Below are 16,999 nucleotides of genomic sequence, written 5' to 3' on the forward strand. Positions count from 1 at the left end.
CACACAATGGAGGATGGATGGCTTTAAAGTTGTAGGTGGGGTATAACTACTTAAAAAAATAAAATATTTATTAGAAATCTTTTTATTCTCATTAAAACTATGACTGACCCTTGAATTTAAGTAAAGTTCTTTTTTTTCCACATTACTTATCTAACCTTAATTGTTTATGATATTCGCCATCTTGGTGGTGGCATTTTTTTGAAAATATGTCAATAAAAGCATTTAACGTGTACTTTTTACTTTTACTTATAGTGTTTTCAAAAATGTATCTTCTAATCAACATTACAATGTTAAAATTACATGTAAAAGTCAAATTATTCGAAATCTGAGGTAATGGTATTTGTGGTGAAGGTGTGCTTGCTAGTTGTTTGTGTGGTAAGTGTGCTTTTATTGTTAGCGGATGTGAAAGCATGGTAATGGTATGTATGGTTGAATCTGCTATATAAAGCCATCTGTGGTAAAACCACGTGTGGTAATGTCATACAACCTATCAGTAGGCATAGTCACATGGCCTGGATTGATGTGAATCCCCAAAAACTTTAGTTTGTTGGGTAACCATTTAAATGAAAGGGCGCTCACAGAAGCCGGAGTTATGGTTTGGGTTAATGGCATGGACTCACATTTTGTCCAATTTATTTTGTAGCCAAAAAGGTTGCACAAGAATCTATACAATGTACTAGGGTCAACATTGAATCGTTTGGCTGTGATAGTGTCACAAGAATGTTGTCACCATCGAAACCTGGAGCAAGATGGCCAGGAGGCGCCTGAGTCGCCCACATGATGCTCCTGGCCGGGGAGACTGTAGGGTTTTATATAGAATGTGCTGAGCACTATTGGGAACAACACATGGCAGAAGTCTCCGTTACCCTGCTGGCGCTGCATCTCACGTTCATTCTCAAGTCATGTTCTTTAAGCTCATTCAATAGCGGCTAGAATCACACAACCTAGACAGGTAGGCTAGCAATGGATGTATTACAGCATGGGGGCGATGTTGGGGAAACCAGGCAGGGCAGGAGGGCCATTACATGCATTTGCGATACAACAGGAGCATATCCCAGTTCATACATTCCCTCTTACTCTAAGCATCAATGCTCAGGCACATGCTGTAAGGCGCACAAATAAACTAGTGCATGTGCATTTTACTTTATGTAGATTTTCACTGAAATATGTCTGCCTGTAATCACATGTCCATGTGTATAATCTGTATTGGTGTTTGTCAAACAGCATTTATTAAAATGTTAAAACTCAATAAAGAAATTTAAACAAAAACAATGTTGTCACCATAATAAACGCTTTGACTTCCCCAGCCAAGGCCAGTATTCCTATAATTTGATGATTGTTCCTGATTGACATTGACATTGGTTCCAGTGCCAGAAGGAACAAAACGGGCGATAGGGGGCAGCCTTGTCTGGTACGAACAAAAGGTGAGGTGTGTCCCCTGTAATTAACCAATGCCATTGAGTGGTGATACATCCGCCTGACCAATGGGAGGACATTTTGATCCATACCCTTGAGTTCTATTGTCCGGAATAGATAATCCCATGCCACCCTATTGAATGCCTTCTCAGCATCTAGCGATAGTAGAACCTTGCCCTCAACATCCGCTCTGGTTTGGTTGTGAGAAAGTGTCCATAAGAGGTTGGCAGAGGACTGACCCGGGACAAATCCTACTTGCATTGAGTGTTTTAGGTAGTGTATAACATGGTTCAAGCAGTTTGTCAGCACTATACCCAGAATTTTGAGGTTTGCATCATTTTTGCGAGATGGGCCTGTAGCTAGAACAGGCCAGAGGGCCCTACCCTGGTTTAGGTATAGCTGATAAACGGGCTTAGCTAATTAATTGGTGGAGGGGCCTTAGTCTAGCTCTTCTCGAAGTACCGACACTAACAGCTGTACGATTGAGGGTTTCATATTCTTGTAAAATTCTATGGGAAACTGTCTTTCCCTGGAGCTTTATTAGTGTCCATGCTATTGATTGCGAATGTAATTTTGCCTTTGGAGAAGGACTCTTCTACTATAGCAGCCTCTTCTCAGTCAATCGAGAAATTTGCATGTCTTTAAAGATGGCCTTTTCTGCATCTTCATCTGGGCGAGCATTTGTGGAATATAGAGATTCGTATTACCCCTAAAATTCATTGGTAATCTCCGTTGGGGGCTCTATCAACTTCCCACTAGATTTACAAACAGCCAGAATAGATCTAGAGGATGCTGCTTGATGTAGTTGGAAAGCTAGTTGGTAGGGGTTTAGGAGGATGGGGGGCACACCACACATGGAACAATTTGGGTTGTGAAAAAGGCCGCCTTATTGAAACAGGTGCACGTTACGTACCTAAAAACAACAATTGATGGACAGAATGCAGAACAATGTCATACATTCACCCCAGTACAGAGATCTGGGCCTAAATCTATCGTTTTTGTGCCGTTCCAGCTTGAACCCAGCCATATGCAAATCAGTCCTGACCCTGTGCCTCATGGGTACAGTCCAGCCCGAACTGCCAAGCCAGGTCCTCCCTGGACTGGAAACAAGCATCCTAGGACCGGTTTCGGGGTTTCACCCCTCTTCAGCCAGGATAGCTTGATTCCAGTGGCATGGAGAGCACGGGACCCACGTCTGGGCATACGCTTCCCACGTTACGTACCTGCCAACTGCCTTACAAAACTAAAACCTCTCTATACATCGGATACCTGACCCCGCCCCTAAAATCCCCTCAACATGCCCCCAGCAATTACATATAAACAACATTACAATGTATCGCAGTAAGATGATACACCTTTATTAACCAGCATCCTATGCCTGCCTCTCTAAAACAGTAAATCACCAAACTTCTACAACTGAACTTTAAATAACCTGCCTTCCCTTTCCCTGCCCATGATCCCAACTTTCAACGGTAACAAGAAAAGTCTGCCAACACTGGCAAACTTTAAAAACCCCCACACTGCACCTGCACACGCGACAATACAAACTACCCCTTGCGCACCTGTCCCAATGAAGTAGATGGCAACCATGCCCAAAACTACAGAATGAAGAAACCAAAACAAAAAAAAAATGATGGGGGGGGGTAATCTTTCCAGTTATGATGCCACCAGCTCACCAAACCTAAAATGGTGGCTGGGAGGGCCCTCACGATAGCCTTAAAGACTTGGGTTACAATTGGACTACAAATATGTAGCCCAATAGCATACAAAATGGAGAACACAGGGACTACCAGGCCCCTCCCAAACCGCCCAGGGAGGAGACCTCCCTACAGTCGGCTACGCCCCTAAACCCCCGTTGGGAGGGAGGGGAGCAGAACAGGCACAGAACCATTTGGTGTGTGAAAAAGGCTGCTTTAATGAAGCAGGTGCACATTACAATAACATACCTAGCAACTGCCAAACTAAAACCTTGCTATACATCAGATACCTGACCCTGCCCCTATGATCCCCTCAACATGCCCCCACCCTGCCATTACCATATAAACAACATTACAATGTTTTGCTGTAAAATGATACACCTTAACCAACATCCTATGCCTGCCTCTCTAAAACGGTAAATCACCAAACTTCTACAACTGAACTTTAAATAATCTGCGTACCCTTTCCCTGCCCATGATCCCAACTTTAACCCAAAAACTTCTGCCAACCCTGGCAAACTTTAAATCCCCCCACTACCCAGAAAACGGGGAAATACCACTACCCATTTTCTGCCTCCCCTGCTTGAACTAGTCAATGGGTCCTCCACCCGTGTGCTTCTGCACATTTAACGACCTGGCCAACACTTCCCTGATTTCCAAAAGGTATAGGTCCATGCCCATCCTAGAGAGGTGCACACCATCATCCCTGCAAAAGTCTACTGTATCAAAACGTATCTCCGAGTGACTAATCCTTCCAAAACCCAAACTACTGCAAAAACGTGCCATTTCTATATTCACTTTCCGCCTAACCCTATCAAAAGCACCCGGATTGACAGCTCCACGCCAAACCCTGTGAGGCACAAACTCAGCCACAAAACAAAACAACCTACCCACTGCTCCTTAGTCAAAGCCAAGTCCTTTTTCATAGTCCTCATCAAAACCACGCCCTTATCTTTGCGCAGGTCGTTCTCGCCAAGGTGTAACACAAAAATATCCGGGCAACTACTACCCACCAACCATTTATTGAGACAGGGTATTAGCTCTTTCCAGCACATGCCCCCTTTGCCCTTCCACACAACTTTAAACATATGTTCGTTAAAACCTAAATTTAAACCAAAGTAACTCTGTCACGCCTGCACTTGCTCCCATTTCACAAAGGAGTGCCCCACAACCAATATGGTCAGTTCTTCCACCTGAGGGCCGGGCACTGAACCTGAAATGAGAAAAGATAACATGAATTTTATACGTTGTTGCCCCACAAACTCGCCTCCCCTTCTCCCATAGTGCCTGAAACAATCGTAAGTCCAGGAGCCCAAATGCATGATATCCTCCTGTGCCCAGCCCCTGTTACTCGCTTCTGTTGCTGCCCCAATGCGGAAAGAGTGCGTCCCAAAACCTGCACCATCCACCCCGATGAGGTGCAAAGCTTTTCGCAACACTGCCCGCAGCTGGTAAGCCGTTACTCTGCTCCCTGTCAAGTGTTTCAATACCGCCCCCCCCCCGACCTTCCCGACAAACTGAAACATTGAGATGCCCACCAGAGCAGGAATGTAGAAGGGGGTCTGCTGCCTGCAACCTGACCCATTTTCCTAACCCCTTGTAGTCTTTTTTGGACCAGCTCAACCATATTTGCACCGTGGTCTTTTGAGGAACTATGTCCAGCCAGCCCACTCTCCCTCCCCTCTTGTTACCCCGTAATTCTGATACTCTAAAGGCCCCGAAGAACTTCCACACCATCGAAGTCGAGAAGAAGCACGTCTCTAGCTTGTCCCTTAATACCTCTGGCAGTATCTCCAATAACCGAATCAGCATCTGCCAAGATAGCGGCTTCCTGAGATTTCGCCCAGAACCTCTTTCCCTGGCCCATTCCCCTAGAATTCTAGTTCCTAGTTCTCCAGCTTACCCATGAAGGCGACCCCTGCTAGCTTCCCCGTGATTGTGACCCTCGGCAAGCCTTTGTGAATGAGATCCAATATAAACTGAATGACATCTTCCGACTGCCGCCACACCTCGGCGTGCCACTGAGCACCTGACCGCAGAAACTCTTTCCATGTTAAACTGTATGCCTCCCAGGTGGATTCTGACAATGACCCTAATACCAATTGTAGCATCCTACATTGCCTACGTACCACAAATGGGGTGGAATTGGTGTAGGCGTCCTTTCGGCATCCTTGGCCAGCCCACGGAATCTCCCCCACTGTGAATGAGACAAAGCATCAGCTATGTCATTGTCCACACCAGGCACATGTAATGCCCTGAAAGCGATGTTGTGTCTCAAGCAGCCCAACACAAATACTCTTAGCAATTTCAAAACCTGCTCCTCCCTTTTGGACTGGCGATTCACACACTGTTGTCCACCCTAAAGAGAACCTTCTTGTGAGCTAATTCCTCCCCCCAAGGATTTACTGCTACCACTAGGGGAAACAATTCCAGGAAAGCTATGCTCCTTCCACCATCCTTCCAATGTGATGGCCATTGCTCTGCGCACCACCTCCCTTGCCAGAACAAGCCAAAGCACCAGCTGCCTGCTGCATCACAAAATATTTGTACGTCCCATGTCAGGTCCTCCTCTCTTGCCAGCTGAACACCATTAAACAACGGTAAAAACACAGTCCACATCCTCAAGTCCTCCTTCACCCTAGCTGACAGCCGAACGTGATGGTGAGGTAAATGTTGCCCTGACAACGCTCGCCCCATGTCTCCTACAGAATGTCTTCCCTGCCCTCACTCCTCTGCATGCAAAGTTGAGATGGCCCAAGAATATCTGTATGTCTTTGACCTTCATTTTGTCCTGTGATAACATGCCACTCAACAGTAGTAACATTTTCTCTTTTTTATCCTCTGGCAAGTGCACCCACATTGCCCTGGAGTCGATCTCAACACCCAAAAAAGGGCCCAATCGTCTTTTCCGGTGCCAGTGGTACCCCAAGTTCCTCCATCCGCTCATGGAAACTGCCCAGTGCTGCCTGGCATTCTGCGGAGCCCAGAGAACCCACAAAGAAAAAGTCATCCAGATAGTGTGTCACCAGCTGGTGCCCTGTGCGCCTTGAAAATAGCCACTGTAGAAATGTGCTGAAGCATTTAAACAATGCACGCAAAATAGAGCATGTCATCGGCAGTGATTTGTCCACGTACCATTTTCCTCAAAATGGATACCCAGAAGATCCCAGTCATGTGGATGGACTGGAAGCAACCGAAGCAACCGAAAAGCCGATTTTATGTCACATTTTGCTATTGGTGCAGCTGCGCCCGCTGTCACTACTAGTGACATAGCCACGTCAACCAATGAATAGGATACCGTGGCTGCCTTTTCATCGATAAAATTGTTGACTGAGTTCCCTTCTGGCCACGACAAATGCTGTATCAGTCTGTATTGACCCGTTTCCTTTTCTGGCACTACTCCAATGGGAGAAATGATTAGGTTCTTCGTGGGCCAGTCTTCAAAGGCCCTGCCATCCTCCCCTCTTTCACCTCTTTAGTCAGCTTTCCTTATACCATCTGTTTATGCTCTTTTGCTGATTTTAGATTATCTGATCATCTTCTATGACTTGGATCCCTGTACCCCAAACAAACCCCTCACCTAAACCTGTCTCTCAAAACCTGTGCTTCCCCTTGATCCTCATATTCCTATAGCCCGCCTCTAATCTCTCGAGTTTATCCGGAGTAAGAGCCTTTTGGCCCAAGCCCTTGGGGCCCCTTACCTCTCCGCACCCCTGAACACTGCTACTGGTGCCCCCCTGTGTAACCTCCGGTCTGGTGCCATTGATGACCTCCCTGTTCGTATCCATCCCCCGACCCGAAGCAGTTGACCAGTGCATGCCTTCCTCCACATTTTGAGCATTTGTGGCAAAGTTACAGAACTCCTGTGTGCACATGCCTTTGTTAAAGTCCCAGCATGCCCCCTGCTCCTGACAGACTCTTCCCTGTACCCACCACTCCCCCCAGGTGGGTCTCCCCCGAAAGGGCTGATAGATAATAGGTAAGCAGCTGGCCCAAAATATTGTCTTCAGCTGCGGTCCGTGCAGGTAACAACGGTGGGGCAGTGGGGCCAGGCAAGGGGGTATTTCGAGGGATGATGCAGAGGGAAAATGTATTATTTATTTAATTTTCCCTCTGCATCTACCCTCAAAATCCCCCTTCAGCGGTCCCACAGCCTCACCGCTGTTACCTGAATGGGCCGCGGCTGATTTTCTTCCCCCCTTTGGCTGCTCCCATCTTATGCCGCCACAAATCTGTGTCCTGCTCCCCTATTTCACTTCAGGATCCATGCCAGGTGCGCTCTAAATTCCTCATCATATTGGGCCCATGTATATCCCCCTACTGTGATCTGTACCTTCCTAATTTAGATAACGCCACGCAGCGCTCCGGAAATTTTTCGCTGTACACACTTGCATATATCAAAAAAGCAGCTGCCCAGTTCTCTATTGTCAACGGGACCCTCGGCCACTTGTCCAATTCATATTCCTCCTCCTTTGGACCTCACCTCCCTATGCAGCGGCTTAAGCATTTCGACATATTCCCCTTTCCAGATGCGCTTTTTTGTTGACAGCATTAAATGGGCCCCTAGAGGTTTCGTCACCCCCATATATGGGAGTTTCTTAATTTTCAGCTCCTTTCTCTCCGGCCCGTCCTTGTTTCCTGTCTTTTCACCCTCCTCCCTCATTTTCTCTGTGTTGGTCCCACTCTCCATTTTTGTCCCCTTTGAGTCTCCTGCTTCCCTAGTGCCCACCCCAATGTCCATGACGTACTTCCCTTTTCTCAAACAGCCACCCCTTTCCTCCAGACCCTCCTCCCCCCTATACCTACTGACACCATTAAAGGCTTCACTTTTGCCCTTTTGGCCTTACCTGGCTCCAAGGAGGGTGCCCGTATAGTTGCAGTCCGCCTCGCCAGTGGCCTCGTACTTTCCAATGTCCACTGTGGCCTCACCGCAGGCCTCAATGCTTTCTGCGGCTTTTCTGCCAGCGCCTGAAACATACTATTCAACACATTAGCTTGCCCCCCTCCTGATCATCCTCCTCCCGCAATTCACCTTCTTCAAGGCTTTCTTCATCGTCATCTAGCTCCTCTTGGCCCAACACCTGGGGCCACTCCTGATTTGAATCTAACCTAAGGGCCCTACCGGACCCTCACCTCCCTGCCTGTGATAGAGCCGACTGTACCTGTCGGTACTCCACTGGTGCTCCCGCCCATTTGATTTCGCTCCTTGATGCCCCAGCGGTCCACTGGGACCCGACGGATGTTGGGGCCAGCAAGGTCTCTCTGGGCCTTCTTCTGCTGGCTGCGATGGGCTTCCCTATCGCTGACAGGCAGGCCGTTCTGGGCTCCGCCTTCGCTTCTCCTCAGGGCCACCGAGCCGCCCCCAGCCCTGCCTAGTCTGCCGTGCTGCACCACTTCTCGTCCTGCAACAAAAATGTCTGGTGTGATGTGCTGGTTTCCTGCCAACCTGCTGCCTGGCCCACTCTCCTTTTCTTACCCTGACTAGACAGTACTTTTGACCATCCCCCTCTCCCCTGAACTCCATTGCCCCTCCCTGCCATTGCCCCCCCCCCCTCGTTCCAACTCTACTCTAGCATGGCCACGACAAGCTCTGACGCAGGTCCCTGGACCAAACCAGGTCCTGGTCCCACCTGTGTCCCCTCCCCCTGGGGACCGTCCTGCTCTAGCCCCCTATATCCTCCCGCCCCTGTCCTGTGGCCCTCACCTCATACTGCAGAGAACCCCCTTTTGATAAATGAGCATCCAACTGCCCCACTCTGTCAAGGCCCCTCACCTCATCACTCCAGGATGAGAAGATATCCAGGCCCTCCCATGCCTGATTGCCCCAAGCGGGCTCTAGTCCCCCGGTAACTCATCTTCCTCCCGTCCCACTTGGCCCGGGGCTCCTCACCCCCTCCCCTGTGGCCCTCCCTTACCCATCACCCCTCAGTCCCAACACCTGGTCCCCCCTACCCCTGTCTCATCCTCAATAAAGTCCTCCTGGCCTTCCCCCTACCTTCTCTTTCCATGTCACAGGCCACAACCGCCTTATTAGGCAAGCCTAAAAATCCACCCCTCCTCACTTCTCCCTCCTTTATGCCAAAACTTGCCCCTCTCCCTTCCAGCTTTCTTGCCTGAGGGCAGGACCCTGCGTGCCCCAGCAGCAGAACCGTGCTGGAGCCTTCTTACTTGGCCCCACCCCTGCTACCCGACATCCCGCTCTCAGAAGCGGCATGCTACTTTTTAACAGCCCCGGTATCCGGCTTGCATTCTACAAGCTCCGTTGACTTGTTTTGTAGACCTCCGGCTGCTCGGAGCATCGCCTCCATCGCGCTTCGGGTTGGCCTGCCCACACCCCCTGCTCCGGGATTTCCTTGTGCACCCCTGCCCCACGCTGCCCAGACGACCCCGGGGCTGCTCTCCTTGCATATGAGCGGCCCCGTTCACTCACCGTACATGTCTTTTGCATCTTCGGTGTGGAGCATGCTGCAACCGCAGTGGCAACTCCTGCCGTCGCCTGCCGCACCCGTCGCACCTGCCCTGCGGCTGCTGGAATGACCAAGTCGAGGTTCCTGGCCTCACTCAGGAGCCTCAGTGCCTCCAGGACCCTGTAATCCTCCATGGCCTATGGTGAGACAAAATGTTTCTCCCTTTACACTAACACTACCAATAATCCCTAGCTCACAAACCAACAGAAATATCTTTCCGGTTACGATGCACTCCCAACCATCAGGTCATCAAATCTAAAATGGTGGCTGGGAGCGCACTCACGATAGCCTTAAAGGTTTGGGCTACAATTGGGCTACAAATATGTAGCCCAATAGCATACAAACTGGAGAAAACGGGGACTGCCCCACCCCTCCCAAACCGCCAAGGGGGAGACTTCCCTACGGTCGACTACCCCCCCAAACTCCCTTTGGGCTCTCGAATACACTTCACTGCACAAGAGGATTTCATGTTCTAGGCGTGTCCTGGTTTCATTAGCACATTTCTTAGCAAGTGCAGCATTTCGCATTAGGAGCTCACGTTTGCAGACCTGTACAGCCTCCTACAGCCACCCACAAGATTTGTGCAGAAGATATCGATTCAGTATTTTCCACAAGAAACGTTCGGAGGTGGGAGCGCAATCATTCTCTGTCCTGGTATCAAAACATCTACGAAAGAAAAAAATTAAAATTGTAGGGATTATTTATGATTCGAAGATAAAAATTGATAGTTGTATATACACCACCATGTGCTCAGCAAAGGACCATTAAAAAATAATGATAATTTATTATAAAGAAGAGAAACATTGTGCGTCCATCATCAGAGAAATAGACTCAGCCAAGTTAAACTTTGACAGTACCTAACAAAATCAAACACCTGTAGTCCTTCTAAATACAGCAGGCAGAACAGTTACTGATACACCTTTGAGACAACACATTACATACATACTTTACAAAATGCACTGGCACCCAGTTCAGTAAAGAATTCCGTTCAGAGCACATAATCCGACAACAAAGTACTTGAAGGGTTTCAAAAATACTTAATATATGACCCAAACATACAACACAAATTGGAATTAAAGAAAGGAAAATAAAATGTAAATGTTAAAGAATGACCCAAAACCAGCAGCCAAAAGAGCGTGTCCAAGAACCTTTGTAAAACATGTGAGCCCATGAAGATCTCATCCCTGAAAATCTCATATTTTATCCAAAACCTGTCCCTTTAGGAAAACCCTCCTAAAAGTTTACTAATGATAGACCGTCAGAGTTTGCATGTGTTGTGATTGATTGTGATTGCCTTCAAAATCAGTGATACTTTTGCATGTTTCAAATGAGCAGGGGAGTTCTTTTTTCTTTGGAATTTGATTTGAATAGTTTGGGTTCTATATTATTAAACTCCCGCTCAAAATTACACATTTGGCCACTCCCTGATCAGAATATGTATGCATAATTAACTTGTATATCTCCATGTGTTGTGAACTTGTGATACTTTTCACTGCAATCGATTATTGCCACATGCTGCCTTCCATTTGTACAGTGTTTGGGCTAAAGGTTTGCAAAAACTGGTCCTGCCCAGCACTACAATATGCCTTCATCCCCTATCAATGAAATACTATCTTGTACATCCTCCGTCCTTTTATCATAACTATTGTGCTGTTATCATTTTTCGAGTGTGGAGTCATTTGGAATGTACCACTGTACGACTCACTAGAGAATTCCCAACACTGAAACACGGGCATAGATAGAGTGTGTAATGCGACCTGCTGTCCGTATCAAACAGTGTTTCACAATCTACGTACAATAATATGATTCCACTGAAAAGTAAAATCTTTAAATGTGAGGCCCTGTTCTGACCAGTTGTAAGGGAAGGTTGTAATTGATGATGTTTACTGAATGATGCCCAAAGACAGGTTGAACATGAATAAACAATGTTGCATACATATTTTCTACCGCTAGCTGTTGACGAGTCTCCTGGTCTGTTCCAGCAGGAGAGCTGTGACCCGTGGGCCCTTCAGCAGGCAGTAGTCATGCAAGCCTGGAAGCTGTCCCGCAGCATCTCAAGGGAAACAGCGAATCGGCCCAAAATATGTCATTTCCGTGACCGCTGTTTTATAGATCAGAGTTTGAGCACACCAGTGGAAGGCCTAACATTCTGCACGATGCGTAAAGGAAAGCCAATGAGTTACAACTATGTAAATGCTCCCCTGCTGAGCCCCGCAGCAGCATCTATCTATTCTGTGCTAGTCTCATCTGTTGCTCGCATGAAAGTCACACTGACTCCTCACACGTCCAATTTTTTAAAAACATACTTTATCTTTCAGGCAATGGCACAGAAGGACGACATGGAAGAAAGAATCACAACCCTCGAGAAACGCTACCTCAGTGCACAGAGGGAATCCACCTCCATCCACGACATGAACGACAAGCTGGAAAACGAGCTGGCGAACAAGGAGGCCATCTTGCGACAGGTTCAGTATCCGCAGCTCTGGTATTTTTGCAGTAGGCATCACCGATTCGGATGGATGCTACAGATAGAAAGCAGTAAGGAGCCGGTAAAAGAGGCACTCTTGTTAGCAATGAAAAGTAGCTCGAGGGATAGGTGTCCCTTTGCAGGTTGGCTTTAAACTATTTTGATAGAAATGTAAAATTATGAAGGGAATATTATAAACTTATTTTAATAGTATTGATGCACCACTCCTATCAGACCATTATTTTACATACGACTGACACATTTCTCATACTGCGAGCAAGTAATGAGGCAGGATTTCCCATTTGTATTTCTAATTGTCAACTAGGCTATTTTAAATCTTAGGTGAACACTAGAAAAAGCTTTAGGAATCGCTCCTGAGAGTGGCTGTGGCTCCGCCCACATGTTGGTTCCCCTGAATGCTGCATCTGATTGGGCAGCAGTGGTGCTCTTCCACAGAGAGTGCTGGTATAGCATTCCTGTGGCCTCATTGAGAGTTTCCCTCTCACCTAATAAGGCCATTTCATTAAAGTGTAATGACACGGCTGCAAGAAAGGGGAAACCCTGCAAGATGCTATAATTCCATATGCTGCCATATCTATCTCTGCCCTATGCTGCGTGAGCCAGCAGCACTATGGCTGGATAAATGCATTAGTATTACCGTCCCTGGCTCATTTTATGAGTTGTGGAACTCAAATGCAGTGAGGGCTGTCTCCTGGAAAACGTAGTTCCTTTTGCCTTTTAAATGCGCGTCTGCACTGCGTGCCCCATCACTGCCAGCACTGCGATGCTGATGACAGCGCCTTCCAATCTGTGTGTACTTTGGTGTTCCAAATGAGGGGAGGAGTTTTACTTGTAATGCCCCTTTAAGTATTAAATGTACCATATTAAATGTGTGTCAATATAAAAATCCTGGTCTGGCAGAGGATCTCATGAACTCTCCTCCTAGGCCTCCTGAGTGTTCCGCTCAGTCAGAGCTTCTGTTGCTTCCTGGACCTACAGAAGACAACTTAGTGCTGTAGAGAGGGAGGTGTGTGGCGAGTGTGGCGCGTGCATGCCAGCCATGGTAGTGCCCGAACCAATTGGCCCTGTTAGTTTTGTCAAGAGAGGTCTCTCCTGGAACATACCAGACATTTTGACCAGGAGGATGCCGTCCCCTGTACTCTGGGACCTGGGCCATTCAATTTGAGGAAGTCCAGAACAAACCCAGATTTCCAGGGTGACCTACCTTTTTGAGCACTCTGAAGCCCATCCCTTGAGGATCGGAGGCTATATGGGCCTGAGGCTTCTCTTCTGGGATAGTACAGAAAACAGCTGTTTGAATTATATCTATGTATTACCTGCAAACTGTATGAAGCCGATTGCTGAATCCTGCAACACCTTGGTGAAAAAGGAAGGAAACTGTTTTAACTTGGGGAGAACAGGGGATAAAGGCTAGCAGCTCTAACTTTACCATTTGTAGCTGTAAATCAAAATGGGCGTTGGAATTGCATATGCAAATTTTCTAAGTTGGGTCCTTTTTGTTGAGTAAATTAATTAATTTATGATAAAGATATTCAATTTACCATCGAACTGCAAGACATTAAGTTGACTGGACCTGCATCTGTTGAACCCAGGAACCAAGAAGTGACTCCAAGAGCCAGTTGGCTGGCCTCCTGACTACAGCCTCAGAAACAGAAGGCTCCAAGAACCTTGACCCCAGCACCTGGACTCTGCCATCTGGGAGTCCTACCCTGACAAGTGGTGACACCCCAGTACTGGACCCTTAGCCTAAATGTACCTTGTCAGCCCATCTGTGTACCCAGCAGAACCGATGCATCTCCTCTGCTACATGGCACAATCTGGAGCAGAAGCAACACGTCACCTCTGCTGAGAGGGATCTCTCTGCTCAAGGACTTTGCATCGACCTGGTATCCTGCATTGGAACCGCCCCCGGTGTGAAGCTTTCCCGACATAGGTCCTAGTATTGCCACAACTTCTATCGACAGCAGCCTTGACGGCAACATAGGTTCTCATATCACAGCCTCACAACTCCTCAGAACTGATGCATCGCCTCGACTGCGCAGTGCATCCTCAATACCAGACTTTGCATCACAAGCCCCTGTCGACGGGATTCCCAACGACGATGCTGGACTTGCATCATAGCTTTGCAGGCCCTCAGAAATAACGTATCACCTCAGCTGTGTGATGGATCATCAGCGCGAGACCTTGCACTTTTTTACAACCAGGATTTAAGGTACTCTTATTCAGCGAACCTAACATGATCCCTGTAGCTGCCCCATGCTCCTAGTTAGCCTAAACTTGTGACTTGTGCTGCAACCAGAGAGCCACAGTTGGCGCTTTTCTGGTTTTTTGTGCTATTTTCACTGAAATCTTTATAGCTTCATATTTTCGGTTCTACTGATTGGATTTTTGTTGTTCTGAGCTTGTTTTTTCTCAATAAAATTACTCTATTTGTCTAAACTGCTGTGAGATTCCTTTGAGCTAATCCTGACTGTTGTGGACCAAGCCACCCGAAGGTTGAGCACAGGTTAATTTAGGGTTTGCTGGTAACTTCACCCTGACCAGGATTGTGGTTCCTACTTGAGTAGGGTTTCACCCCCCTCAACCAGTAACCCAATTTCTTAGATCCTGGAATTTCTCATTCATAACTTCTGGGTTTCTAATCCTCTCTAAATTTTCAGGAGTTTGGTCTTATTCACAAAGTAGTCTCCTTCTCCTTATTGTCATTTAAGCTGAAACTTTGACAGCTTTGTCCCTTCTAGGTACAATCTGTTTTTACGTTTCTCAGAGTGGTGTTTCATCAGAAGGACGGCGGGTAAAACATATTGTTCCGTCGGGGTCAACAATTTAACCTGGCCTTCAGTGAGTCTTAATGTGGTCACAACCAGTTGAGAGTGTACACTAGCACACGATTGCTGAGCTTCTTTTCAGATAATTTGGCTGCACTCTTCTCTGTGGAGAGGCATACTCCACGGATATGCAAAATGAAGGCTTCCTAAATCGACAAGTACTTATCTGTAGGATCATTGTTAGCAACGAAATGTAGACTGTAGTGCAGTTTTAAATGGCAATTTCGACCTTGCAAAATACACCTTTTTTCCATGCTTAAACTAGGGATGGGCAGAGTTTCACTCTGCAGAGTTACATAAAGATTCCTCGAGATCCCGCAGCGTGTCGCGAGAGGGCGGAATTTAACATAGCATGCTGATTTTTGGCACCGGGAGCTTGTTCCACTGTGTAAAATCAGTGCAAAGGGCCCCCCGTAGCATGCTGGAGAGCGCTGCTTCTTTCTGCAGCTTGAGTAGATTTTCTATTCAAGTGGCAGCTTCCTCAACGTGAACAGTCGTGACTTGCCCCAACCGCCTGTGTTGAGAAAATCTCAACGGATGCCAATCTAGTGCCTGAAAATTGCGCTACTTTTCACTCGCCAACTTATCATTGGTGAACTGCATGCGAGAAAAAACTCTGCCACATAGCAGTTGGCAGAGATATTTTCTGGAACGCCGCATTACGCTTGTAATGTGGGCTAAACTTCCCGAACTCCAACAGTGGAGTTTATTGCCTACCCCTAGCTTAAACCTTCCTTTTTAATACATATAGGTCACCCCTAAGATAGGTCCTAAAAAAAGGCTCATAGGACAGGGTGCACTGCATTTAAAAAGTATGTCATGTGGGTTAAAGTTTTACATGTCCTGGTAGTCATTTTTCACTACTGTAAGGCCTATCTCTCCCACTGACTAACACTGGGTTACCTTATTACATTTAATAAGTGATAACCTTTGATTGGAAGCAGATGGGAAGTTGGTGTTTACACTGATATAAACTGTAATTTAAAATCCTCTTAAATGCTGACATCAGATTTTAGTCACAATTCTGAAAATGCTGCTGTCAGAAAGTTGCCATTTTCCTTCCCTAACCATTTTTGTACACCAGCCAGTGTCCTCAGTCACATGACTGTAAATAGCTTAGCGGTTAGGCTTTGTGTATTATTCCCAGACAGTGAGGCAGAGGAGGACTAGCTGTTATAAGTATGGGCCATCCTGCCAGGATGGTTAGGGCAGCAGTATTCTCTGTACCACTTTCATTTCAAAGGGCTCTTCTCCAGCACACACAAAGGTACCTAGAACTAGTCTTTTGTCACCCCAGACATCTTCACGCCTTGACAGAAAAGGGAAGAACTTTACAGGATCAGATGTGGGGGTGGCAGGATAGCCAGAATGTCCCCCCACTTCAAAGTCTGACACCAGATATAAATAGCAGACCCTCAGTCACTCATCAATACACTCCTGGATCTGTGGACCTTAAAAAAGGAAGGACTGCCTTGTTCCAGAGAAGACTACCCTGCTGTGTGAGACCTACCTTGTTTTCCCCAAAACAACCCTGCTGGTTGAGGCCTGCCTTGTTCCCCCAGGACTGGTACCTGCTGCTTGAGGCCTGCTCTAGTGTCTGAGAAGGAAGACTGAGCCAGCTACCTTCATCCCAGACTACCTGACTGACTGCATGGGTCAGTTGGGTGAGCTCCTGTTCCGAGCTACAGGGACACAACAAGCTTCCGAGGGCTCCCTGCAACTGCCCTGGTGACCTGCTGAACTAGACCTGCCTGGACCTGCAACTGGATTGGCCTGAGCCCTGCTGTCCTCTGCGGTAAATCCTTCATCCCCAAGAAGTGCCGACCTGGGTCCAGGACTCTTGGCTGTCATTAGAGTACACTCCTCTTCAAGAAAAGGAGAAATCCGGATGTTTTGGGCTGTTTGTAACCACGAACTGGCCTGTTTGCGTCGAGACTCTACCACCTGTGACTACCACCAATATGAAGCTCTGGTGAACCTGACTCTTCATGCTAGAGAGATGACCAGAAACAGAAGATCTCCAATTCCTACTAAAGCAAAGGTAGCCCGTGGTGGCTGCCAATGCAACACTCTAACAGCAACCGCCTGTGACACCTGACCAGA

General features: G+C 47.3%; 1 protein-coding gene across 3 annotated transcripts in view; it reads left to right on the forward strand.

Annotated features, from left to right (window-relative positions):
* PPFIA2 (PPFI scaffold protein A2) overlaps positions 1–16,999 on the forward strand; it is a 1,995,062-nt gene that overhangs the window by 1,230,732 nt on the left and 747,331 nt on the right. For all 3 annotated transcript variants that reach the window (XM_085652973.1, XM_085652974.1, XM_085652975.1), the window contains one exon: positions 11,899–12,045. In XM_085652973.1, coding sequence (XP_085509099.1) covers positions 11,899–12,045 — 147 coding nt within the window. The remainder of the gene's footprint in view (positions 1–11,898; positions 12,046–16,999) is intronic.

Source organism: Triturus cristatus, chromosome 4_1 (assembly GCF_964204655.1).
Source record: "Triturus cristatus chromosome 4_1, aTriCri1.1, whole genome shotgun sequence".
Taxonomy (NCBI): Eukaryota; Metazoa; Chordata; class Amphibia; order Caudata; family Salamandridae; genus Triturus; species Triturus cristatus.